Here is a 25,553-nt window from a genome sequence, read left to right on the forward strand (position 1 = left end):
TCAAAGCTTGCTGCCCTCCAGCGACCCCAGTGGTAGGGTCGAGGACATACGTGAGGGCTGCCAGGGTGTCCCCCCCACCACTTTGGTTCCATCTCCTGCTTATCTACCTCCCTTCACAGGCATGCCCCCAGCAGGGCAAGAGCTGAGTGCCTGGGTGGGTGGGACTGAATTGATGCTCTTGGGTGGCTCCTCCCCACAGGGTAAAGGCAGGAACTGCTCCTGAGATGGCCTTGGGCAGGCTGGCCGCCCCTGAGCCTGGCCCCCCTGAGCTACCCTCCAGGAGCACTCGGGTGGGGGAATGCCCTGGCCCAGCAGCCAGCCCATGAGCTCCTTGCGAGTGGGCCTGGGCCCCAGCAGGCCTTGGCGGCAGTGGGGCTGGCTGCTGCGCACCAGCAAGTCCACCTCAACACAGATCTGAAGGTCCTCCATCGCCTGCATCACCACCGTTTGGCCTTTCGCTGCCAGCATGGCCAGCAGTGAAGGCCGCAGCTCCTCTGGGCCCATGGTCAGCAGGAGCCTCTGCAGGTCAAGCGTGAGGGCTGTGTCCTCGGGGTATGGAGCAGAGGGTGGGTCCTGATAGATCCAGCTGAGCATGCCCAGCTCATGCACCAGCTGCGTGCCGCCCTCCAGCGTGGCCCAAGGGTGGAGGTCCATCTCACTGGCATGGAAGTCTGAGAGAGCTGGCCAGCGCTGGTGCCAGGCTCTCAGTAGCCAGGTGAACAGTGGCTGGCAGCTGCTCTGCAAAGTCCGCCAGTAATAGTTGAAGAGGCTGTCACTGGTTAGGTTCCCCAGGGTGGCCAGCTCTGCTGAGGTCAGGGACAGGACCTGGCCCCCCTGGTCGTTCACCAGCAAGATCCAGGTGATCATGGGCTCCTGACCATCTGTGTCCGTGTGCTGCCAGAAGCGCCTTGCCGCGTCCATGAGGTCACTGAAGACATGGCTCTCATTGCCCGGCCCAGATAGGACATCAGCATGCTGTCGGCCATGGCCACCGGGTCTTCAGGGCAGGGAAGTCCTCTCAGCTCCTAGATTGCGCCTAACTGCCTTCCGCAGCAAAGAGCCCATTTGATCTCGTGATTGCTGCTTCATGAGCATTGATTGTGGATTCAAGCAAGAATAAATCTTTGACAACTTCAATCTTTTATCTGATTGTTATAAGATTACCTATTGGTCCAATTATAAAGATTTTTGTTTTCTTTTTTTTTTTGTAACTGGCCTTTTATTGGTTGTTTTGCGATCAGTACAGAGACACGCATAATTTGTACACAATTCTTAATACATGTACATAAATCTTAAAACAGCATGTAGATACAATTTGTTTCTAAATCCGGTGATGTTTCGATCTTTAAATTTGGAGGCAATTTTTAAAAAGCGGTATCAAGTACCATTATCTTCAAATGTTGATAAGCTGTTACATCTTAAGTCCCATTAATTCACAACTTAATGTCACACACTACACCCTCAAATATTCAATCCTTCACAGAATATAACAAAGTTATCAGGAAAACTGAACTACCACATCCAAAGGTGTTACAGAATGCACACAGTTCCTGACAAGAAAGCCACAATGATGGAATGGTTTTCAGATATAATTCTTTTAAAAACAAAACAAAACATGGAGACAAAATTTTAAATGTCCAAGTCATACAAACTCATGACAGTGACTCCAAATTGCTGTTAAGTATGCTTTGTATTGTCCCCATCCCATTGAATATAACATCGACACCCAAGGCGGTCACATCTTCCCACAAAAAGAAACAGCCAGTAAAAGCATTTACACTTTTAAAAATAGGAAGAAGCGGGGTTTCCTCCTCCTCAAAAATGTTTCTGGGGCTACTGAAAAAGTTGCATTTACAAAAAGTTGATAAAAAATATTCCTCTGGATTGTACAAGAAGGGCGATAACAGAACCCACTGATAAGACATGGTAGATAAACATTAATCAGTCTTGGCTTCTTTTTCTCCTGATAAATCCGAGGCTGGATTCTCCTCGTTTTTCATTTCTCCATTTGGGGCAGGTAAATCGTTAGTTTCTTGGTTAGTGAGTTCAGCCTGCTTTCCCTTTGCTCCCCCTTTTCCCTTTGCTTGTACTTTTTTTTTTTTTTTTGGTCTAAAGATGTCTTTTCCTGCTGCCATCTTTGGCTTCATTTCTACTTTTGCTGGCGCAGGTTTCACTGACAACTTCTCTGATCTCCTCTTGGGCTCCTTCACCACCTCTTCTGCCTAGCTGGCTTTCCTTTGGGGCATCGTGGATGTGAAAACGCACTTGCCCCATGCCTGTTAACCGTGGGGCAGCGAAATCTTTCTGCAAGTTGGGTTTCCTGCCTGCTACCACTCTGCCTACTGCCAGAGTTGCTAGGGCAGCTGGCAGCACCAAGGCAGGGAAGTCGTAGTTTCTGTTTTCTTTACACAGAGTTATAATCCATACTGAAGGCTTTAATCTATGACCTTCATCAGTGTGTTAAGCCCTTCTCACTGTAAGCAAGGTTGTGTCATCTGAATATTGCAGGTTGTTAATAGAGCCTTCTTCCAATCTTGATGCCACATTCTTCTTCGTATAATCTAGCTTATCTGATTATTTGCTCAGCATACACATCGAGCAAATATGGTGAGAGGATACAACCTGGACACACACCTTTTCCAACTACTTCTTGATCCACATACAGGTTCCCTATCAGCACAATTTAGTGTTCTGGAATTCCCATTCTTCCCAAGATGTGGTAGGTACATAATCTCGTGTTAACTTGAGAAGATTAAGAGTGAAGGGGTAGAGTCTAGTCTGTCAATCGGGTCATACATAGCCTGATGATCCCTCTTTGTGGACATGGCCTTCTTATAAGAACTCTGGGAAATTCCTCTCTTCCTCCCTGGAAGAGAGAAACACTCTGCTTCACATTCCTGTTGACAAGCCACATGGAGCCACGCTAATGGCAGCCAGAACTCTGGAGATGCTTCCACCACCATTGGCTCCATAAGACTTTTCACCCATTGGCCTGTGATCTTCCTGCATTCAGCATCATTGAGAGTGGCTACATGAGTCTGAAGAGTAATTTATGGACTAGCATTGGAATTATGGGCTAATATTGAACTTCATCTTGACTGGGTTGGGATGTTTGCTTTATATACAATCACTCTTTGATATAAAGCTCTCTCTTACAAGCATGAATGACTCTGGATTTGTTTCTCTAGACAACCCAGCCTTACAAACAAAACTATCCATATTTTGTTATAATCCACATAGTCAGATGCTTTGTATAGTCAATAAAACACAAATAAACCTCTCTCCGGTATTCTTTCTTTGAGCCAAGCATGATCGAGCATCAGCAATGACATCGCTTGTTCCACATCCTCTTCTGAATCTACCTGAACCTCTGGCAGTTCCCTGTCAATGTACTGCTGGAACAATTGCTGGATGATCTTCAGCATCACTTTACTTGCATGTGATATCCATGATATTTTTCTATAATTTGAGTATTCTGTGGGCTCAACTTTCTTTGGAATGGGCACAAGTATGGATCTCTTCCAGTCAGTTGGCCAGGTAGCTGTCTTCTCAATGTCCTAGCACAGACCAGTGAGTACTTCCAGGGCTTCATCAGCTTGTGGAAACATTTCAGTGGGTGTGTTAGTCAAGGTAGACCAGAGAAAAAAATTTATGGACACTCATTTGTATATAAGAAAGAGCTTTATATAAAAAAGCAATTGTATAATGAGAAACACCCCAGCCCAGTTCAGATCAAATCCATAAGTCCAATAATAGTTGATATGTACAATACTAGTCCATAAATCCCTCTGTAGATTCACGCAGCCATGCAATAATGCCGAATACAGGAAGATCACAGGCCAGTGGGTGGAAAGTCTTGTATATCCAGTAGCAGTTGAAGGATCTCAGCGCTGGCATGGGTCTTTACATGGCTCTTCCAGCTCCAGGCTCTGGCTCCATCAGTGTGTTTCTATGTGGCTTGTCCACAGGAATGTGCAGCATAGAGAGTGTGTGTCCTACCTCCAAGGAGGAATATAGGAATTCCCAGAATCCTCAGGAAAAGGCCCACACAGAGGCCTCATTGGCTGTGACCTGATTGACAGAGTAGACTCCACTTTTCACAAGTGGACAGATTATGTAACTGTCGCAGACCACCCCTTGTCAACTTGACACTTACACAACTCTTTAACTAATACCTGCTTTTTAACAAAACAATAATGAAATCATATCTGTACCTAACAGTATTTACAACTAAAAAGCATCCAATTCAATATGTGCCATCCTTGTTTAAACATAATGGTCTATATGTGAACAAAACAATATTCTATGCTTAACAATTGCAGTTAAATGAACACCTACACCATAATCCTATGAAAATATTCTCCCACCTATGAAAGCCAGCCACTTCATGCCTTTATCTTCCCCATTTTTTGGTATGCAGTTTCTATACTACCCACTTACACCAACCTAGTACTCTTAGCAGACAATCGTATTCTTTGATGTGAAGAATTTTCTTTCCAGTTGGAACCTTGTGAAATCCATATCCATAAGCAAAGTCAAATCAGGACAGGCCAGCCATAAAGTCTGCAGCAGCATGCACCAGGCTCAAAAATCTTCTCTTCATCTGGTCGGGTCTGGTCAACTCAATGTGGGCTGCATCACTTAGCCTCACCAAGATGCCCATTGGGTGCCCTACCTATAGTCCATGGGCACGGTCACAAATTCTCAAAAGCCCTAGATCCCTTGCGCTAGATCATGAAGCTCATATCAGTCAACCCACTCTCATTTTATCTTCAAGTTCCTGTGAACCAGATACATGGTTGTCAGGGGCCAGACTCAACAAGTCTCTTTATTGCTGCATTTCTCCCACTTCCACTCAACAAGTGAATCCAGGTGGTCACCTAGCAACACTTTCAGCCTGTCCACAGTTTCTCTTTAACATTCAGTGCTAGAGAGGAGAGTTTCTTTATGACTCCAAAGTTTTTTCCAGCTTCTGGAACAAACCACTAGTTCACAATTCAAAGAGTTCTTTGTTCCTTCTTTCTTTCAATCTGTCAACAGCCCAGAAGGCAAGTCTCTTCACATTCAAATGTCCTGAGGACTCAAGACACTGGGTGGGTCTTACTCTTTTAGAGCCTTCTTCTGCAGGCATGTCCTAACCCATTTAAATTCCAATTTAATGGCTCAGGGCAAATAGGCATAAAAACTCTATTTTTACTTCCCAATAATCATGTGTATCAATCATTATATCCATAACAATAAGCAGAAGAAACCTAGTTCAGCAAGATCCTAAACTAAATTCTTAAAACAGTCAAGTTTCATTGGGCCTCTATTCTCAAGTACACCCTCAATGCAAGAACACTGCATTCCATTATGCTCACCTTCCTGACATGATCAATGAAGACAAAGCAGGTGCATAAGCTGATGGTGCCCAGCTATCAAAAGATATAGCATCTGGGGTCTTAAAGGCTTGAAGATAAGCAAGTGGCCATCTAGCTCAGAAGTGACAAAACACACATGGAAGAAACACACCAGCCTGTGTGATCACAAGGTATTGATAGGATCAGGTATCAGGCATCAAAAAACAAAAAAACCCATATCATTGTGAATGAGGGTGAATGTGGAGTGAAGACCCAAAACCCATCTGTAGGCAACTGGACATCACCTTACAGGAGGGTCAAAGTGAGGAGATGAGCCAGTCAGGGTGCAGCATAGCAACAATGAAATGTACAACTTTCCTCTAGTTCTTTAATGCTTCCTGCTCCCCACTATCATTATCCCAATTCTATCTTACAAATCCGGTTAGACCAAAGGATGTGCACTGGTCCAGATAAGAGCTGAAAACACAGGATTCCAGGACAGATAAACCCATCAGGACCAATAATGAGAGTACCAGTGCCAAGAGGGTAAGGGGAAGGTGGGGTAGAAGGGTGGAACCAATCACAAGAATCTACATATGACCACTCCCTTGGAGAGGGACAACAGAAAAGTGGGTGAAAGGAGATATCAGAGAGTGTAAGACATGAAAAAATATTAATAATTTATAAATTATCAAGGGTTCATGAGGGAGGGAGGGGAGGAGAGGGAGAGAGGGGAAAATGAGTTGCTGATACCAGGGGCTCAAGTAGAAAGAAAAAGTTTTGAGAATGATGATGGCAACAAATGTACAAATATGCTTGACACAATGGATATATGTATGCATTGTGATGAGTTCTATGAGCCCCCAATAAAATATTTTTTTAAATACAAAATTTAAAAACACAAGTTGTACGAGTCCCCAATAAAATGATTTTTTTAAATGAAGAGCAATTTTTATCTATCTCATCTTAATCCTTATCTACATTATTCCATTGATACAAAATATGGCCTTGGACCTCTGATTGAATCAGGCCAGAGCCAGGCTTTCTTTCAGCCATTTTGACCTTCTGTCAGCCATTTTCACTAAGCAACATGGTCTCTGAGAAATTCAAGGGGAGGTTTGTACCCCTGAGCTCAAAATATATATCAATCACATTCATTTTTGCCATTTCAAACAGGAATCACCAAAGACAACAGTCAAAGAAGATAATCAAAACTTTAATTTCCCATATTTTTTTCAGAAAGCAACCCAGCAAACTGAATGGCCATATCTGACCTCTGGCTAGCCAAAAAAGAACTACCATGAGCAGAGGTCAAACAAGCATCCATTCTCCATCTTTGTGTTTTGTTTCTCTAGTACCCCACTCTGGGTACCATAATATGTTAGTTCAAGTAGACCAGAGAAACAAATTCATGGACACTCTGTTAGATTGGGGAAGGGAACTCGAGCTCACCTTGGGCGCACGGAAGAATTACGACCAGTTGAGATGCAAAAATGGCAAAAGGAGTTCTATTTTTCTAGCTCGAGCAAGGGCTTCCCTCCCTCCACTGCCCAGTACAGCGGGGACCCAGCGTCCAAAGGGGATCAGCCCCGAGTTCTTTGTTCCCTGGGCTTTTATGGGGCCAGGGACAGGGGGCAGTCCAGTGTTGCTGTTCTTTAAACTTATTGGAGAAAACTTCTGGCATCAGCGTTGTCCAGTGGTGGTTGGTGAGTAGTTCTGCGCGTATTCTCTTGACTGGTCAATTGGGGGGGGGGGGGTGGTCGCTGCTCCCTACTGGTCAGTCTGGGACAGGCGATGCCTTCTCTGACAGAATTACCTCAGTGTCCAGGAATCTGAAATTAGAGCTTAAGCCTGCCCCAGACTTTGGTTTTATACAGCCTGTCATGGTGCTGGTGCTGGCAGTTGTAAACCAGGACCCCACAACTCATATGTGTATAAGAAAAAGCTTTGTATAAAAGAGCAATTGTATATTGAGAAATATCCCAGCCCACTCCAGATCAAGTCCATAAGTCCAATATTAGCCCATATGTCCAATACTAGTCAATAAATTTCTTTTTAGACTCATGCAGCCATGCAGTGATGCCAAATGCAGGAAGATCACAGGCCAGTGGGTGGAAAGTCTTGTGGATCCAGTAGCGGTGAAGGATCTCAGCGCTGACAGGGGTCTCTGTGTGGCTCCTCCAGCTCCAGGGCTCTGGTTCCCTCAGTGTGTCTCTATGTGACTTGTCAACAGGAACGTGTACAAGAGAGGGAGTGTGTCCTACCTCCAGGTAAGAATATGGGAATTCCCAGAATCCTCTGGAGAAAGCCAGAACCACACAGAGGCTTCGTTCACTGTGACCCTATTGACAGGCTAGACTTTACCCTTTCTCAAGTTATTAGATTATGTAACTGCCTACAGTGGGTTTTCCAACAATTCCTGGAGCCTTGTTTTTGACTAATGCTTTCAGTGCAACTTGGACTTCTTCCTTGAGTACCTTTGGTTCTTATATGCTACCTCTTAACATGGTGCAATATTGACTAGTTCTTTTTAGTATAGCGACTCCATATGTTCCTTTACTCTTTTTAAAATTTTTCAGTTTTATTGACATATAATCAGGTGTCATATAATACAATGGCGTAAACTTGTTAAAAAAGAGTTGTGTAGGTTGTCAGCCTGAGAGGCTGTTGTCGAAATGGGCAAGTTCATGAAACCCAGGAAGGTGGTGCTGGTCCTGGTGGGATGCTATTTGGGATGCAAAGCCGTCATCGTGAAGAACATTGATGATGGCACCTCAGACTGCCCCTACAGCTACATCCTGGTGGCTGGAATTGACCACTATCCCTGCAGAGTGACAGCTGTCGTGGGCAAGAAGAAAATTGCCAAGAGGTCAAAGATCAAGTCTTTTGTGAAAGTGTATAACTATAATCACCTCATGCCCACGAGGTGCTCCGTAGACAGCCCCTTGGACAAAACTATCATCAACAAGGATGTCTTCAGAGACCCAGCTCTTAAACGCAAGGCCTGTCGGGAGGCCAAGGTCAAATTTGAGGAGAGGTACAAGACAGGCAAAAAGAAGTGGTTCTTCCAGAAGCTGATATTCTAGCTCTTGAGTCAAAACCATTCAAAACACACCCCTCCAAAAATAAAAGAGTTGTGTAATCTAATCGCTGAAAACAAATGGGTACAAAAGCAAATGTGATGAAGAAAGCTGATGAAGATAGAGCATGTGGGGTCTTAAAGGGTTGAAGGTAAGCAAGCCCCCATCTAGTTCAGAAGCAACAAAGCCCACATGGTAGAAGCACACCAGTCTGTGTGATCATGAAGTGTTGAAGGGATCGGGTATCAGGCATCATCAGAACAAAAAATGATATCAGTGTGAATGAGGTGAGGTGTGGAGTGGGGACCCAAGACTCATCTGTAGACAACCAAATATCCCCTTACAGAAGGGTCACTGGGAGGAGACGAGCCAGTCAGGGTGCAGTGCAGCAACGATAAAACATACAACTTTCCTCTAGTTCTTAAATGCTTCCTCCCCCCACTATCATGATCACAGTTCTACCTTATAAATCCAACTAGACCAGAGGATGTACACTAGTACAGATAGGAAATGGAAAAACAGGGAATCCAGGACAGATGATCCCTTCATAACCAGTGGTGAGAGTGGCGATACTGGGAGAGAAGGTGGGTTAGAAAGGGGGAACCGATTATAAGGATCTACATATAACCCCCTCCCTGGGGGACCGACAACAGAAAAGTGGGTAAGGGCAGATGCTGGACAATGTAAAACATGACAAAATAATAATAGTTTATAAATTATCAAGGGTTCATGGGATGGGGTGGGGTGGGGTAATCAGGAGCTGATACCAAGGGCTCAAGTAGAAAGAAAATGTTTTGAGAATGATGAGGGCAACAAATGTACAAATGTGCTTGACACAATGGATGGATGGATGGATTGTTATAAGAGTTATAGAAGGCCCAGATAAAATGATTTAAACTTTAAAAATGATTTTAAAAATAAGAGTCGTGTAATCATCACTACAAGCAATTTTGGAACATTTTCTTCATTCTTATACTCATTATTATTAGCTCCCCATTTTCCTCCCAACCTCTCTTCCTATAAGTTGATTTTGGGTTTAAACTGTCATTCATTGCCTGCTGCAACTGATTGCTCAGAATTTAAGTTCCAATACAATTACCCCCTCCAGGCTTGGATTTTATTATGTGCAAGCCTGGATCCCTTAGGCTGGTATGCTTCTTCCCTGCAGACTTGATGCTTCCTGTATGTTTCAATATTTGCCCATAGAATCTTTCAATATTCAAACAGGAGGACTGCATTTTTTCTTCAGTTCTTTATGTTTAAGATATGCTAAAACTCTTTTACGTTTGGGGATTTTTTTTTTCTGAGTAGCCCTTTGGAATTTTCTACTCGGCTCTTTGACTTCATCATCTCTTCCATTTTTCTTAGCTACTCTCTAATTAAGAGCAAGTAGCTCTGAGTTTTTGACATTTACTTTTATCTTTTCTTTTTTCCTGTGGTTTTTTAAATGACCTTTTGCTTTATTCATGTATGATGATCTTGACATTATCCCACAGCTCCTCCTATGTTCCGTTATGTTCAGTGTGTCAAATCTGTTCTTGAGATGTTCTAGAAACTCAGGTGGCATAGACTCAAGATCATCATTTAGCTCTCCTGAACTTATATTAATTTTCTTCAGCTGATATTACCTATGAGAAATTGATAGTTTATTCTACAGTTGGCCCCTGGCCTCATTTTCGCTGCTGATATTTGGGCATTCCACATTTTTGATATACATATATCACATAATGCACGTACAGCACTCTTCTCTTAATCCAAAATATCTATTCATCAACATGAATAACTAGCTATGACTTTTCCGTGCAGTCTATATAGCTCCAAAAGGGTGATTTCTCAAATATGCCACTTATAATTACAGTGATACCTCAGTTAGCAAATGACTCCAGCCCCAACTTCCCACAGCTCGGTGTTCGTAACTTTGCTGGATAATCAATAGACAAATGGAAAATCTGACTGGGAAAGACCTGCACAGGTGAGAGTGAGTCAGGAATCCCGTCTTGTCTCAGACACAAGTGGGTGACGCCAAGCACCACTCTTGCTCGGTCAACATGCAGTGCTTGTGTTAGCGCGCTAAAGCATTCACCTCTGTGGTTTTTTCTTTTTCTTTTCTTTCTTACTTTCTTCTTTTGGCACTTTATTTGAGTAAAATATCATAACTATTGCTCCAAAGAAAAATATTGCAAAAATATTCTAATCATGACGAGTAAAGTTAAGATAAAATCTATGAGAACTACAATAGAGCTAAAGAAAGAAATTATGGAATTTGAATTAGGTAACCGCTTGTCTGATTTGGTGACTGAATACAACACGGCTCAGTTGACATTATCAACATTTTTGAAAAAAAACTGATTAAAGCAGCTAATGTAATGAAAGGTGTGACATTGTTAACTACAAGACAAAGAACCCAGACCATAATAGAGACTGAAATGTGACTGTCGATTTGGTTAAATCAAGCAATTCGATGGTGATAGTGTATCTGAGTCAGTGATAATGAGAGAAGACTAAAAGCCTTCAGAGGGATTTAAATCCCTAGAAAATGAATTTATATGTGCAATATTGGGCCTGAGAACAAATTATTTGGGTTCCCATTATTTTTTATGGGAAAAATATGTTCAGTTGTCAAACTTTTCAGTGTTCAAACACAAATTTAGACTGGATTAAGGTTGACAATCAAGGTATCACTGTAATTAGAATAAGGTGTAGTGTTTAGGGCCTGAATTTGCACAAATGTATACCTTTTTGCCTCAGTGACTAGCCTGCCCTAAGTAGGAAACCACCCCCCAAGTCACCTCAGTTCTCTCTGGCTAGCCTATTTACACAGGGGCTCCCTTCTCCCGCAGCAGCCAGGGTGAACAGGAGCCAGCCAGACTGCCCTTGGCCGAGTTAACAATGGCTTCGGGCCGTGGGAGGGAATGCTGCACCAAGGCTCTGTAGAGTCCGTACTCAGACATCGCATGCTTCGACCCCAGAACTTCTCCTGTTCCCTCCACTTGGGCCTCAGGTTTTGAAACCAGACTTGATGTGAAGCAGGAAGGGAAGCAAAAGGAATACATAGGACAGGACACCATGAGGGGGACCCTGAGTGTGGGTTTCTTCTAAAGATGGCCAGCTACCAACTTGATTGAAACTTCTATATCTGAAGCTATTCAGGAGATGATTATTCACTCGGAACCCACAGGGATGTGCTGCACAAGGACTGAGGTTTCTCCATAGCATAAGAAGTGGACAATCAAATTTTCTTTAGCATACACGGTACAACGAAGTAGACTAATGTTTACTTATTGACTTTTTTCCTTGACGAAAATAGAAACTGGAAACACAGGAAATCCAGGGCAGATGATCCCTTCAGGACCAGTGGTGAGAGTGGTGATACCAGTAGGGTAGAGGGAGGGTGGGGTGGAAAGGGGGAACTGATTACAAGGATCTACATATAACCTCCTTGTTGGAATGGACAACAGAAAAGTGGGTGAAGCAAGACGTCGGACAGTGTAAGATATGGCGAAATAAATAATAACTTATAAATCAGGGTTCATGAGGTAGGGGGGAGTGGTGAGGAAGGGGGAAATGAGGAGCTGATACCAAGAGCTCAAATAGAAATAAAATGTTTTGAGAATAATGAGGGCAGCAAATGTACAAATGTGATTGGCACAATGGATGGATGGATGGATTGTGGTAAGAGTTATACGAACTCACAAAAATTATTTTAAAAATAGAAACTGCAAAATAGCTCTATCATTTTCCTACTTTTACAGATTAGTAAATGGAGGCAAAGATTTGTTAAGTGATTCGCCCAAGAGCACACAGATTATGAATGACTGAAGTTGGAATTCAAACACCGCACTGTGGTGCCAAAGCCATTTGGCCACTGAGTACATTTCCTACTTCCCACAGCTTCCAAATTCATCTGCTGCCCTCAGCTCCTCTCTCAGAGTTTCGCATCGGCAGGGTTGGAGTCTGTGACATCTGAAACTGGTGTTTCTCAAGGGATGGCTGAGGTTTGTAACACCAGAATCTTCCATAGAACTGCACCACTGACCTACCAATCGAGAATCTCTGGAGGTGGATGCCAAGAAGCTCATTTGTGACAAGTGTGCCCAAGTGATTTATATGCACTTAAAAATTAACAAGCAATCCATTATGCTTGCTCTTTTGGTATTTATTACATGAAGAGATTAATACAGAAAGGAAGATTCGTTGCCAAAAGCATGGTGTTGTTGAGTGCCACTGGTAGCGAGCCTACGTACAACAGAACACAACGCTGCCCGGTCGTGCACCATCCCCACCATTGTTCCTATGTATGAGGCCATCGTTGCAATGGGCTCAGTGTCGGTCCATCTTGTTGAGGGCCTTCGTCTTTTCTCCCTGACCCTCTACTTTACTGAGCATGATGTCTTTTTCCAGGGACAGGTCTCTGCTGAGAACAGGTCCAAAGAAAGTGAGACAAAATATAGTATTGCCTCAAAATATTATGACATAAAATATAACTATGGCAGTAACATCGTAACTATGACAGTAACATAATCTGTCACCATGAGCAAAGGGGTGGAGTCTAGCCTGTCAATCAGGTCATAGCCAATGATGCCTCTGTGTAGGCATGGCCTTCTCCTGAGGATTCTGGGAACTCCTGTCTTCCTCCCTGGTGGCTGGACACACCTGCTTCACATCCTGTTGACAAGCTCCATGGAGTTTTGCTGATGGCAGCTAGAGCCTCGGAGCTGGAAGAGCCACTTGGAGACCCCCACTAGACCTGAAGATGCTTCCACTGCCACCAGATCTGTTAGGAAGTCAGAAGAGGGACTAAGGTGTCCACTGGGCATGGTCGAAAATTTAGGCTCTGAGCCAGGAAGGGGCGGTATACCTGGGTGGGCCCAATCTGAGCCAGGTGAGCTTAATTCAGCCAATGGTTCAACCAGTACCATCGACCCCGCTTCCCAGTGGAGGGCCTGAAAAGGCAGAAACGGAAGCCCCAGGCCCCCTTTTTCTTCTTTTCCCTGGAGCTGCTGGTCAGCCAGCAGTGCAGCATCTCCTCTGGCCTCGCATCTGTCTCCATGCATGGATGGAGTGCTCTGAGGTGCCTGTGTAAAGCCTGGAAGTTCTATCTTTACAAAACTCACTTGGATCACAAACCAGGCTTCGGAGTGAATTCTTTCTCATGGGAAGCCAAGGACCCAGGTATTTCCTCATGAGAAACCTAACAGATGCACAAGATTTTCACCCACTGGCCTGTGATCTTCCTGCATTCGGTATCATTGCATATGAAGATGGAGAATGGATGCTTGTCTGACTTCGGGTTTTTTTTTAAATCATTTTATTGGGAGCTCGTACAACTCTTATCACAATCCATACATTCATCCATTGTGTCAAGCACATTTGTATATTTGTTACCCTCATCATTCTCAAAACATTTGCTTTGTACTTGAGCCCTTGGTATCAGCTCCTCACTTTCTCCCTACCTCCTTGTCCCACCCCATGAACCCTTGATAATTTACAAATTATTATTATTTTGTTATGTCTTACACTGTCCGACTTTTGACCTCTGCTTTATGGTAGTTTTTCTTTGGCTAGCCAGAGGTCAGATGTGGCCAGGTGTTTTTGGGGTTGCTTTTTTAAAAGAATATGGAAAGTTAACATTTTGATTGTTTTGTTTGGTTGTTGTCTTGGGCTATTTCTGTTTGAAATGGAGAAGATGGATGTCATTCATGTATTTTTTGAGTTCAGGGGGCAAAATCGTACCTTGAATTTCTCAGAAACCCTGGTGCTTGTGAAAATACCTGACAGAGGACAAAATAGCTGATGAAATGCCCTGGCTTGATTCAATCAGTGGCCTAAGGCCATATTTTGTATCAATGAAATAGTTTAGGTTAGGATTAAGATAAAATAGATAAGGACTGAACTTGACTGTTATAAGAATTGAGTTTAGCATCTGGCTGTACTAGGTTTGTACTGTTTTCTTTTGACTATTGTTATTTATATAATGAGTGATTTCAATGATTATTGGGAATTATAGAGAGTTTGTAAGCTCACTGTTTAAGCCACCAATTTGAATCTTTAAATGGATGTAGGACTCACCTGCAAAGCGGGCTCTGAAAAGATAAGTCACTCAGGACATTTGCACTCAAAGAGATTTGCCTAGGAGACTGTTGACCGACTGAAGTAAAAAGAAATTCTGGCTTTTAAAATTTTGAACTAGTGGTTTGAGCCTGAGGCTGGAAAACATTGGTGCCATGGAAGGAACGCTCCTCTAGGACTGAACTGTTAAAGGGAGCCTGTCTGTGGGCAGGCTGAGATGCTCACTAGGTGACCACTGGTATCTGTGTGCTGAGTGGAAGTGAGAGAAATGCAGCAATAAAATAACTGGTTTTGTCTAGCCACTGACACCTGTGGACCTGATTCACGGGACTAGAGCCAAAAATGGGAGCGGGTTGACTGGTCTGAAGTTCATGACCTAGCACAAGGGGCTAGGGTTGTTGAGACTTTTTGATGAAGCCCATGGTCTAAAGCAGGGGTTCTCAACCTTCCTAATGCTGCGACCCTTTAATGCAGTTCCTCATGTTGTGGTGACCCCCAACCATAAAATTATTTTCATCGCTACTTCATAACTGTAATTTTACTACTGTTATTTCGCTACTTCATAACTGTAATTTTGCTACAGGCAACCCCTGTGAAAGGGTTACTCAACCCCCAAAGGGGTCATGACTCACAGGTTGAGAACCACTGGTCTAAATGCAAGGCAGCCAATTGGGCACCTTGGTGAGGCTAGGTGAGGCAGCCCACATTGAGTTGACCATAATCCACACAGATGAAGAGAAGATTTTAAAAAAATCATTTTATTAGGGGTTCTTACAGTTCTTATAACAATCCATACATCAACTGTATCAGGCACATTTGTACAAATGTTACCATCATCCTTTCCAAAAATATTTCTTTTCACTTGAGCCCTTGGTATCAGCTCCTCTTTTTATACTTCCCTCCCCTGCCCTCATGAACCCTTGATGAAGTATAAATTGTTATTTTCATATCTTACACCATCTGCTGTCTCCCTTCACCCATGGTTCTGTTGTTCACCAATCATTATGATTGGTTCCCCCTTTCTCCCCCCACCACCCCCCTACCCTCATGGTATCACTACTACCATGATTGTTCCTGAGGGGGTTATCTGTCTTGAATTCCATGTGTCCAGAACTCTTATCTGTACCAGTGTACATGCTCTGGTCAAGCCAGGTATGTAAGGTAGAACTGGGGTCATTTGTAAGGTGGGGGCAAGGAAGCGTTGAAGAACTAGAGGCAAGTAGTATGTTTCATCAGTGCTAGACTTCACCCTTACTGGCTCATCTCTTCCTTGTGACCCTTCTGTAAGAGGAAGTCCAGTTGCCTCCTAGTTCTTTCCTCTATTTCCTTTTATTTTCTTCTTGCCCCACTATCATGTTTGACCTTCATCCAGCTTTCAGGAATTTCTCTTGGCTACATTTCACTTCACCAAACCCCACCAGGCATTCTACACCCCCCTCACCATTGATTTTAGATCACTTGTTCCCTTGTCCCTGGGTTTGTTGCTCCTCCTCTCCCATGTCCCCCTGGAACTGTCAGTCCCATTGTTTTCTCCTCAGGATTCTTTATCCTGCCTGTCTTATATAGATAGACATGGTGGTGGGGTGGGGGGAAACCTAAAAAGTTCCAGGTCTGTCTGTTGATCTTTATGAATATTTTCCAATCGAGTCTGATGAGGTGCCAAGCCCTGCCCCCAAAGTCTATTTGGGGGATTCTCCAGGGACTTCATTGCTTTGTTCCTCTTGCTGCTCTGTGTTTTGCTCCGGTGGGATGGGGTGGGGGTGGGGGGGCAAACAGGGCAGAATTCCTGCACGGTGTCTCCAGTGTTGTCCCCCATAGTGCTTTGGGTCAGTGAGGAAATGCCGTGTCTTTTGGTGGGGCTGGCCCTACGGTTCTCTCTGAACTTTGGCTGCTCCAAGCAGGAATATTGTCCGCAGGGCTTGGTGAGCCAGGGTGTAGTCCACTCTCTCTCCTTCCCTCTTAGTTTGCTCCAGTTTGTTCTGAGCAGGTCTGCCACTCTATCCCAAGCTGTGGCTTCAGTGTTGTCCTCTGTAGTGCATTCTTCTGGAGAGGGGTTCCACGTAGCTGGGATTGGGGTCGACCCCGCAGACCTCTCTCCATTGGTTTGCTGCTTAATGTCTGTATGTTGCCTTCAAGTCTTGGTGCACTTGGTTGTGGTCTGGTCCCTGTCTCCCTTTCCTGTGGAGACATAAACATACCCTCCCCATGGGTGAGTTAGTGCCTGTTCCACCCCCTACCGTGTCCCTTTCCTTTTTTGAAGAGAAGATTTTTGAGCCTGGGAACTGGTGCATATTGCTGCTGAATTTATGGATGGCCTGTCCTGATTTGACTTGTTTATGGATGCAGACTCACAAGGTTCCAACTGGAATGAAGATTCTGATTCTTCACATCAAAGAACATGTTTTTCTCCTCAGAGCACTGGGTTGATGTAAGCAGGCAGTATAGAAATTGGATTCTCAAAATGGGATGGATAAAGGCATGACGTGGCTGGCTTACAAACTTTCACAGATGGGGAATGTATTCACAGGATTATAGGATTACAGTAGAGGTGGTCACTCCACTGCAATTGTTAGGCATAGAATATTATTATTTTATTCACTTACAGACTATTATGTTTAAATGAGTCGAACACAGTTTGAGTTGTATGCATTTTAGTTTTATCCTGTTAGGTACAAATATGATTTTATTTTTGTTTTGTTTAAAAATTATATATGGCTAAAGGGTTGTGTAAAAATGTCAAGTTAACAAGGGGTGGTTTATGAGAGTTACATAATCTCCTGTCTACTTGAGCAAAAGGGTGGAGTCTAGCCTGTCAATCAGGTCATAGCCATGATGCCCCTGTGTGGTCATGGGCTTCTCCTGAGGTTTCTGGGGGCTCCTGTCTTCCTTCCTGGTGGTGGTACACACGCTCTCTCTGCTTCACATCCTGTTAACAAGCCCACATGGAGCTACACTGATGGCAGCCAGAATCTTGGAATTAGAGGTGCCAGGTGGAGAACTACGCCAGTCCTGGAGATGCTCTCATGACCACTGGATCCACAAGACTTTTCACCCACTGGCCTGTGATCTTCCTGCATTCGGCATCAGCATGTGTGAGTCTCAAGAGGAATTTATAGACTAGTATTGAATATATGGGCTTATATCAGATTTATGGACTTGATCTGGATTGGATTGGACTATTTTCTTAATATACAATTACTCTTTGATATAAAGCTCTCTTACACATATATAAGTGTCTGTGGATTTGTTTCTCTAGTCAACTCAAACTAACAAAAAAATAACATAACATTACCTCAAAATGCTATGAAATTGTTGAAGGCCATTAAGACTCAGCCTTGAAATGACTGAGAAGTCTCATAAGCTATGTGTCAGTGTTTGTTGATTTCTTCTGTGACTTTACGTTTTGAACAGACTGTCAAGGACAAGAAAGTATGCAAGGTCTGGGAAAAACAGGTGGTTTAATTTTCTAAAGGATGTCTGGCTTGGCAAAAGATAGAGTTGCTATGTGTATCAAATGTGCTTGCTTAACAATGAGATAATTAACCCCGGGTTGTTTCTGCATGGATATAAGGAGTGTGTAGAATAAACTCGGGTGCTTCAGTCCATCAGACTGTTGCCCTCCCAATACTTTCTGTCTCTCTTTTTTTTCCTCAATCCTCACTCCCCCTTTCAGGACTGTTCGACTCCTCAGCTGGCTCTGATATGAAATAATTAATGAAGGTAATAGCAATACCATATTCATTTTACTCCTACTTAAAAATTGTATAAGGGAACTATAATATTATAGATGCATACTACCCATAAAGCATGGAAATGTGGTTCATCCTAAAGGAGACCTGCTATCACTGTGAAATACTCTGCATACTTAAAGGAACGAGCATTCAAAAATTCTTGGATGACACAGGGTTAAAGCACCTGAATGTACCTAGCAATCAGCTGCCCAAAGATTATTTTTGAAAACTGTACAGAATATTTGTAGACACATGGGGTCTCCATGAGTTGGAATAAATAGCACAGCAATTAACCACGACAGCACCAAATAAAGGAAAGGAAAGTATCTCAGTAGGGCTTCGCAGAACTGCCACTTTGGCTTTCAGAAAATTTAAATCTTACAGGAGTAGACAGCCTCATCTGCAGAGCGATGGAATCACCGGCCTTGTGGGAGCAGTGTATTAGTCCTGGTTGACTAGAGAAACAATTCCAGAGATACTCATATGTGTGTAAGATAGAGTGCTATATCCAAGAGTAATTGTATATTAATAAGACATCCAGGCCCAGTCCAGATCAATCCATAATTTTGATATTAGGCCATATGTCTGATACTAGTTCATAAATTCTTCTACAGACTCACAGCACATGCAATGATGCTGAATTCAGGAAGATCACAGGCCAGTAGATGGAAAGTTGTGGATGCAGTGGTGTGGAAGCATCTCAGCACTGGCATGGGTCTCCACATGGCTTCTCCAGCTCCAAGGCTCTGACTGCCATAAGCATCGTTCCACGTGGCTTGTCAGCAGGAAAGTAAAGCAGAGTGAGAGAAAAAGAGCAAGCTCCCAGAATCCTCCCGGTGGGTGTTACCTTGTGACCTGATTGGCAGGTTAAACTCCACCCCTTCACTCTTAATATCCACAAGTAGACACGAGACTGTAACTTCTACAGTGTGTGGGTGAAACAATAGGATGACGAGTTGATACATGTGTACTGAGGTGAAGGGGAAGATAATGCTCTACAAGAAAGAGAAGAGTTTAAATAAATAAACACTTAAAAAAGGAAGAAAAGAGAGTCAGTTCCTACTTCTGCTTCAATCTTGTGAGCGAGGATTGCAGACTGTCAACTTCCTGTTTCAACTGAGTAGACCAGTAACTGCAAAGATTGTCAATGGACCTATAACTCAAAGGACTTTCTGTAAGAAGTATGGCAAGCGTCAGCTTCACAAAGTGACCCAGTATAGAAAGCAAAAGGATTTCCTGTATGTGCAAGCAAAAAGGAGCTATGAACATAGCATGGCTATGGTGGGCAGGCAAAGTCAATTTTCTGGAAGAAGGCTAAAGCCATAAAGCAACAACACGGGTGAGTGCAGATCTGTCACCACAACAATTCCACTTCTAGGATATTTTCCATAATAAATGAACAGATAGTATTTTTACATTAACAAACAGTTGGAAAAAATTAAAGGTCGATCAATAAGACATTATCTAGACCAGTGTTTCACAGAATGGGCAGTATCACCCCCTGAAAGACCCACAGGCCGGCAAAAGCAGACCCTACACTTTAGCCAGGATAATGGACTATAAAAAGTCACTGCCAATGAGTCAGTCCTGACTCACAGCAACCCTAGGACAGAAAAACTGCCGAGTTTCCGAGACTAACTGTTTAAGGGAGTAGAAAGTTTTTATTTGCCAGAGGTGGGGGGGGGGGTGTTCAAGAGTTTTTCTTTTCTGTAAAGGGAGCAGTGGGCAAAATAAGTTTGGGAACCTATGATACAGCCTTGCCACTTTAATAACAAATCTCAATACTTTAACGTGCTAAAAGGGAAGCAGTGCCCAACTGGGTGCTGATGAGCAGCCTCTCACAGGGTGACTTGTTGCCACGGATGTGTCCCTGCATCTCTTTTGACACCCACTCACATTTCGAATCGTTCCCTTCCAGGGAGGAAATTACATGACCACCCAGATCTAATAACCCAGGCTTGTTCCACTTTTCCAAAGACTAAAAATAGCTAAAGATAATGGACGAATCGAGGAGAGGAAAAACCCGCACCCCTGGTTGCTTGTCAGAAGAAATCGGTCAGGGCAGGGGAAAGAGTCCGGGATACTTGATCTCACTGCCCACCTCTTTGTTGGGCGTCAGGGGCCATCAAGGAGGTTCTGAGTCATAGCCACCCTATGTACGTCTCCGTCCTGCACTGCCCTCCTCCCCACAAGTGCTCTTAGGTTGCAGCCCACTGAGGCAGCCACAGGATCGATCCATGGAGTCCGGGCTCTTCCTCTTGCTCGCTGCCCCTCCACTTTCCCAGGACTGGTCTCTCCTGACAACATGCCCGGCCGTGCTCCCTTCTCAGCATCATTCTGGCGGCGCTTCTCTCAAGACACATCTGTGGGTGCACGCACGACAAAACACTAGACCACTGTAGTATGTTCTCCACTTGTCACCTCTTTGTGGTGGTTGCAATTCAAGCCGGCGTTACCGCAACAGAAGGGTGATTTACACAGTGGGAGACTCGGGAAATTTCACAGGCCATCAGAGGATCGAGGTGAAAACTCCTGCACCAAGTGGACCATAAACGGGGCCTGGAACTGCAAGGAGCGACCAGCCCCTCTCAAGGCAGGAGGGAACTCGGCCCACCAGGCGCCAGTGCTGCCAGCCGCGCGCCTGCGCCTGCGCCGCCGCGTCCAACCCCGAAGCTCCCATTGCGCCTGCGCAGGCACGCCCAGCCGCTGCCCGCCGACCACCTGGGAGAGTCCCTGCCCGGGTACCACCCAGCACGGGTGACCGCTGGCGAGTGTAAGCCTGGGCCCGCCGGCTCCGCGGGCTGGCCGGAGGCGGCCGGCGGGGTAAGTGCGGCGCGGGGCGTGTGCGCGCGGCGCCGGCGGCCTGCCCGGATCCCCTCGCCCGCCCGCACGTGGGTCCGGGACGCAGCTCGTGGCTCTGGGGATTGGCGGGGCACCGGAGGAGGGGGCGTGGGGAGCCGCCCGAGGGCCAGAGGCCGCGCTCCTGCCGCAGGTCGCCCACCGCGCCGGCCCTCCCGGGTGCAGAGGAGGGGCCCGTTCGGTGCTCTGGGCAAAGGGCTGAGCCAGGCATCGGTCCGAGGTCTCCCTGCCCGGCTCTCGGGGCCTTGCTGCAACCATGCATTGAGCCCGTTTCCCCATCCCCGGGCTCACAGCCGCACTAGGAGCCCCAGCAGGGAAAATCAGGCTGTCCAGGCTTGAGCAAGCATGCGAGGACCGGCATAGGGTTGTGGCCGGGCAAGGTAAGGAGTTCGTGATGGGTCAGCGTAGTCTCCCTGAGGGAAGGCCAACCACCTGAGGGAGGGAGGGAGAAGCGTGGAGCGATACTAACAGAAAGCAAGAATCCACCAGGAGAGCGGGGAAGTAGAAAGAGACGAGGTTGGACCATGGGCCGTGTGTGTGAGAAGAGGGTTTTTATTTGAAGTGCAGTTGGAAGCCCTTAGAGGGGTTGAGGAAAGCCTGAATTGCTCGGTAGATTTTGGCATAGCCCCACTGTGGATGCTCACCCAGAGCGATCAGTCACCTGGACATGCCAAGCCATCCCAGGCCGCTGCCTTCCAAGATTACGATCACATCTCATGTGTGTGCTACAAGAGGCAAGATGTAGCACCAGGAACAATCCGTGATCCTGCCTCCAGTACGACTGTCCAAAGTGTAGGTTGCCCTGAGCTGGGTCTCAGCTATGGAATTTGGACCCGCCAGGGAAAAGGTTCCATAGGAAAGAGTGGAAGGGGGTTTACGGCTCCCACGTCCACCGTGCAGGAACTGTGGAAGGAGTGGGGGTTCGAGGGTGGGTTTTCCTGCTGCTATTTTGTAGTAAAGGCCAAGTTACAGATCCAGAAATAATCATAGGTTGTGTGATAGATCATGAAGAACCACAGAGGTTAGACAGCTATCTTTGTAAAAGAAGTCTGAAAGCATCTTCTCTCGCTTCCTGTGAAAAAGCTTAGAAACAACAGGAGAGGTTGAAAGAACAGACCACAAACAAGCTGCTTTCAGGGCACTTCCCAAGGGAAAATGTGTGGTTACTTGATTACGATGGAAGGAGAGCCATTTTAGACCTCCTGGACAGTGAATAACCCTCTTCTTGGATACACTTTGTTCTCAATTAGTTTTCAACATATGGCTCGCCATTTGCACTAATGCTCTGTTGCAGATTAACTGAAAACCTAGGGAAACTGGACAACAGATTGGATGGCCATGAAAGAACACACTTTCCACAGATCCACACATTCTGTCCCCAATTCATGGAAAGCTCAACAGGAGCAAATCCGGGATCCTGCCTGCAAAACTACTCTCCAAAGTGTGGGTTCCCCTGTCTGGCCACTACAGTGACCTAACAGAGGTGGCCCCCCAGCAAAGCAGCACGTAGCCCACACCCCTGCCCACCTCCTCGCTGCGCTCCTGGCTCACCTTCCTTATAGCCTTGCTCCTGGACTCTTCCCTTTAAAAAGTAAACTAAAATGAAATTGTTTTCTTGGGTGAACCTCGGCAGTATTGGTGGCACCCTCAGAAATGGGATCTGCACTCTTGCTTGTGGGTGTTTTAGCGCTGGACAAACACCTTTACCCAAAGGATTGAAATTGGTCCTTAGATTTGGGCCTCAGGAACCAGGAGTGGCTCCTCCCTGGGAGCAGCATGAACTTGCCTTGCGGCCTGAACGGGTCTTGGTTTATGTCTCCTTGTAGTGTGTTTTCTTTTAGATTCCAGGTGGAAAAAGAGGTGGTCATTTGTTTTTCATTTAAAACAAAAAGAACCTTTAGAGGGAGATGGACTCTCAACAAAGGCAACCTGCCTTCTTCGTTGGGAGAGTGAAGTGTGGCTCATATCTTTAAAACAGCCATATTTTAGTGTTCTTGGGCACATCTTGTCCTCCCAGCTCTCCCACTGCTGCCTTTACACCTCCATGGCTTCTCTAGGACCTCCTTGGCCTCAAAAGAGGCATTAAAGGATTTTAAACAAGCAGGTTTGAGTGTATCTAGTGATGGTATGAAGATGAATGAGGGTGGAGGAACACCTGTGGTCAGACTCCTAGACCTCTACCATTATAGACTAGGGACAAAGACAGGCCAGGTCCCTGCCTTTGTGGAGTTCATGGCCTAGAGAAGAGATACAGGTTTCTAAGAAACAATCTCACCCCCTACCACACACATACCCCAGCCCGTTACAAATTGTGAGTGCTAGGACAGGGGAGCTGGGAGCTCACAGAGGACTAATGGGCTCCATTCAAGGTGGAGGTGGTTAAGGAGGTGGTAATAGTAGCATTTCAGCTAAGGCTTAGGGATAAGGGTGAGTTGGCCAGGTGTGTGGATAAGCATCCTGGGCCTGCAGCAGAGAAGAGTTGAGTGTTAGGGGCAAAAGAAGGCATCAGGGAGTCCCTGAATGAAGGTGAGAGCAGGTGAGGCCTGGTGAGGAATCTGGATGTGGCCCTGAGTGCAGTAGAAAGCCTCTGGGTTCAGGGAGACCCAAGTGAGGCACAAGCCAGAGATCAGGAAGAATTGGTTTGCTCCGTGGCATCTGCAACTGTTAGGAACATCCTTAATGCCATGTCCAGCAGGTGCTCAGGGAAGGGTGGTTTGTTGTGCCCCTTCCCAACAGCTGGCTGGGCCTCTAGCCAGTGCTTGGAGTCCGCGTGGCACTGTGGGTTAGGTACTGAGCTGCTAACCACAATGTCAGTGGTCCAAAGCCACCATCTGCACTACAGGGAAAAGACAAGGCTGGTTGTTCCTGTCAAGATTTACAATCTCAGAAACCTTATGTAGGATTGTTATGAGTTAGACTGGTCAAAGATTTGGCCTGATCCTCTGGCCAAGGGCATCCAGGTGTGGTTGCAGAAGGCCCAGGAAGAGGACCCGAGGAAGGTCTGAGTCTGTGTGCCCGTCCCAGTGACCACTCTCATTCTATTCCTCCTCTGCCTAGAAAGGCTGGAGACGCAGGCTGGCCTGCTTCTTCTCCCAGCTCCAGTTCCTCACCCCTCCAGATGAGTCCTGTGGGGGCAGTGCCTGTTTACGCCGTGCAGCTGGACCCTCCCATGTACTTCTGCACAGCAGCGCCATGCTTCCAAGTGGCTAGGACTTCCTGCTGCCTCTACAAGGCCAGGTCTTTGTGGACACTGCTCCAGACACTTCACACATCTTACTACCAATGAACCCCAAATGTGGAAAGGGGCTTTCAGTAAAGACCTACATCATAAATTGGCTTCTGCCAAGCTGCAGTGGACCCCGACCCCAAGTTTTGCTCTCAAATTCAGACCGTCCCCATCTCCTCCCTAAATGCATCAACTCCACTTATGCTGGTTGGTGGAAAGAGTGACCGCTGGACAGACAGATGAGTTGGGCACTTCACTTCTTATCTGAAGCCTTGATTCTCCACACTGGCCTTGCCCTTGTTGTCGACTGACCCATAGTGACCCTCTGTATAACAGAAGGAATGTTGCCAGTCTTGTACCATCCTCACAATTGTTGGTATGATTTATTGTTGAATCCATTGTGGCATCAATTGATTTTATTGAGGATTTTTTGTTGCTGCTTGGGCTCTATTTAACCAAGCTTGATGTCTTTCGGCTGTGAGTAGACCCGCCTAGTAACATGAACAAAGTAAGAGACTTCTAAGGAGCATTCTGCTTGTACTTTCTGCAAGACCGATTTGTTCAGGTTTCTGATAGTTCCTGATATTTTCAATTCCACTCTCCAGCACCACAATTTAAATGCATAAATTGTTAGGTGCCTTCTTCTCTCTGGCTTTGGCCATCTGGGATGATTGAAAACACCATCGCTTGGATCAATGCACCTTGCTCATCAAAGTGTCCTCTTTGCTCGTTAGCATGGTAAAGAGGTCTCGGGGCAGAAGCCGTCGGGAGCGCTTCTACTGTGTTCTGTAGACGCACATGGAGTTGGAATCTATGTAAAGATTGGCTTTAAGTTTACGTTAGGTTTGCACAATGCATTCTTTGATTTCTTGACAGCTGCTTCCATGAGTATTGATTATTGATCTAAGAAATTAAATTACGTCTTTGACAATTTCAACTTCTTTCCCATTTACCCGTTCTTCCACGGAGGGGCATTTAGGTTGTTTCCATCTTCTTGCTATTGTGAATAGCACTGGGATGAACATGGGTGTGCATGGGTGGTCATATGTGCATGGGTGTTCGTGTGGGCATGGGTGTTCGTGTGGGCATGGGTGTTCATATGTGCATATGGGTGTTCATGTGGGCATGGGTGTTCATGTGTGCATGGGTGTTCATGTGGGCATGGGTGTTCGTGCTCTGGCTCTTGTTTCTGCGGGGTCTACACCAGCAAAGGGATTGCTGAGTCACATGGCATTTCTAGTCCCAGTTG

General features: G+C 45.4%; 2 protein-coding genes and 1 pseudogene across 8 annotated transcripts in view; 2 read left to right on the plus strand and 1 right to left on the minus strand.

Annotated features, from left to right (window-relative positions):
- Window positions 1–1,937: 1,937 nt before the first annotated feature.
- Window positions 1,938–2,246, minus strand: LOC142422224 (non-histone chromosomal protein HMG-14 pseudogene; annotated as a pseudogene).
- Window positions 2,247–8,014: 5,768 nt separating this feature from the next.
- On the plus strand, window positions 8,015–8,425 carry LOC142462572 (large ribosomal subunit protein eL27-like). Its single transcript, XM_075564566.1, has one exon. It carries the CDS (start codon window positions 8,015–8,017, stop codon window positions 8,423–8,425), a length of 411 nt encoding a protein of 136 aa, XP_075420681.1.
- Window positions 8,426–20,914: 12,489 nt separating this feature from the next.
- Window positions 20,915–25,553, plus strand: part of ENTPD6 (ectonucleoside triphosphate diphosphohydrolase 6) — a 32,572-nt gene continuing 27,933 nt past the window's right edge. For 5 of the 7 annotated variants that reach the window (XM_075564180.1, XM_075564179.1, XM_075564183.1 and 2 more), the window contains exon 1: window positions 20,915–21,042. The gene's annotated coding sequence lies outside the window, so the exon portion shown is untranslated. Of the gene's footprint in view, window positions 21,043–21,188; window positions 21,459–25,553 lie in introns of those variants that run through there. The other 2 variants (XM_075564182.1, XM_075564181.1) reach the window with 1 other exon arrangement.

The sequence above is a fragment of the Tenrec ecaudatus genome, chromosome 12, assembly GCF_050624435.1.
Source record: "Tenrec ecaudatus isolate mTenEca1 chromosome 12, mTenEca1.hap1, whole genome shotgun sequence".
Taxonomy (NCBI): domain Eukaryota; kingdom Metazoa; phylum Chordata; class Mammalia; order Afrosoricida; family Tenrecidae; genus Tenrec; species Tenrec ecaudatus.

Excerpts from the sequence above, each read along its gene's own strand:
- LOC142462572 (XM_075564566.1), top strand. The coding sequence starts at position 8,015 with ATGGGCAAGTTCATGAAACCCAGGAAGGTGGTGCTGGTCCTGGTGGGA.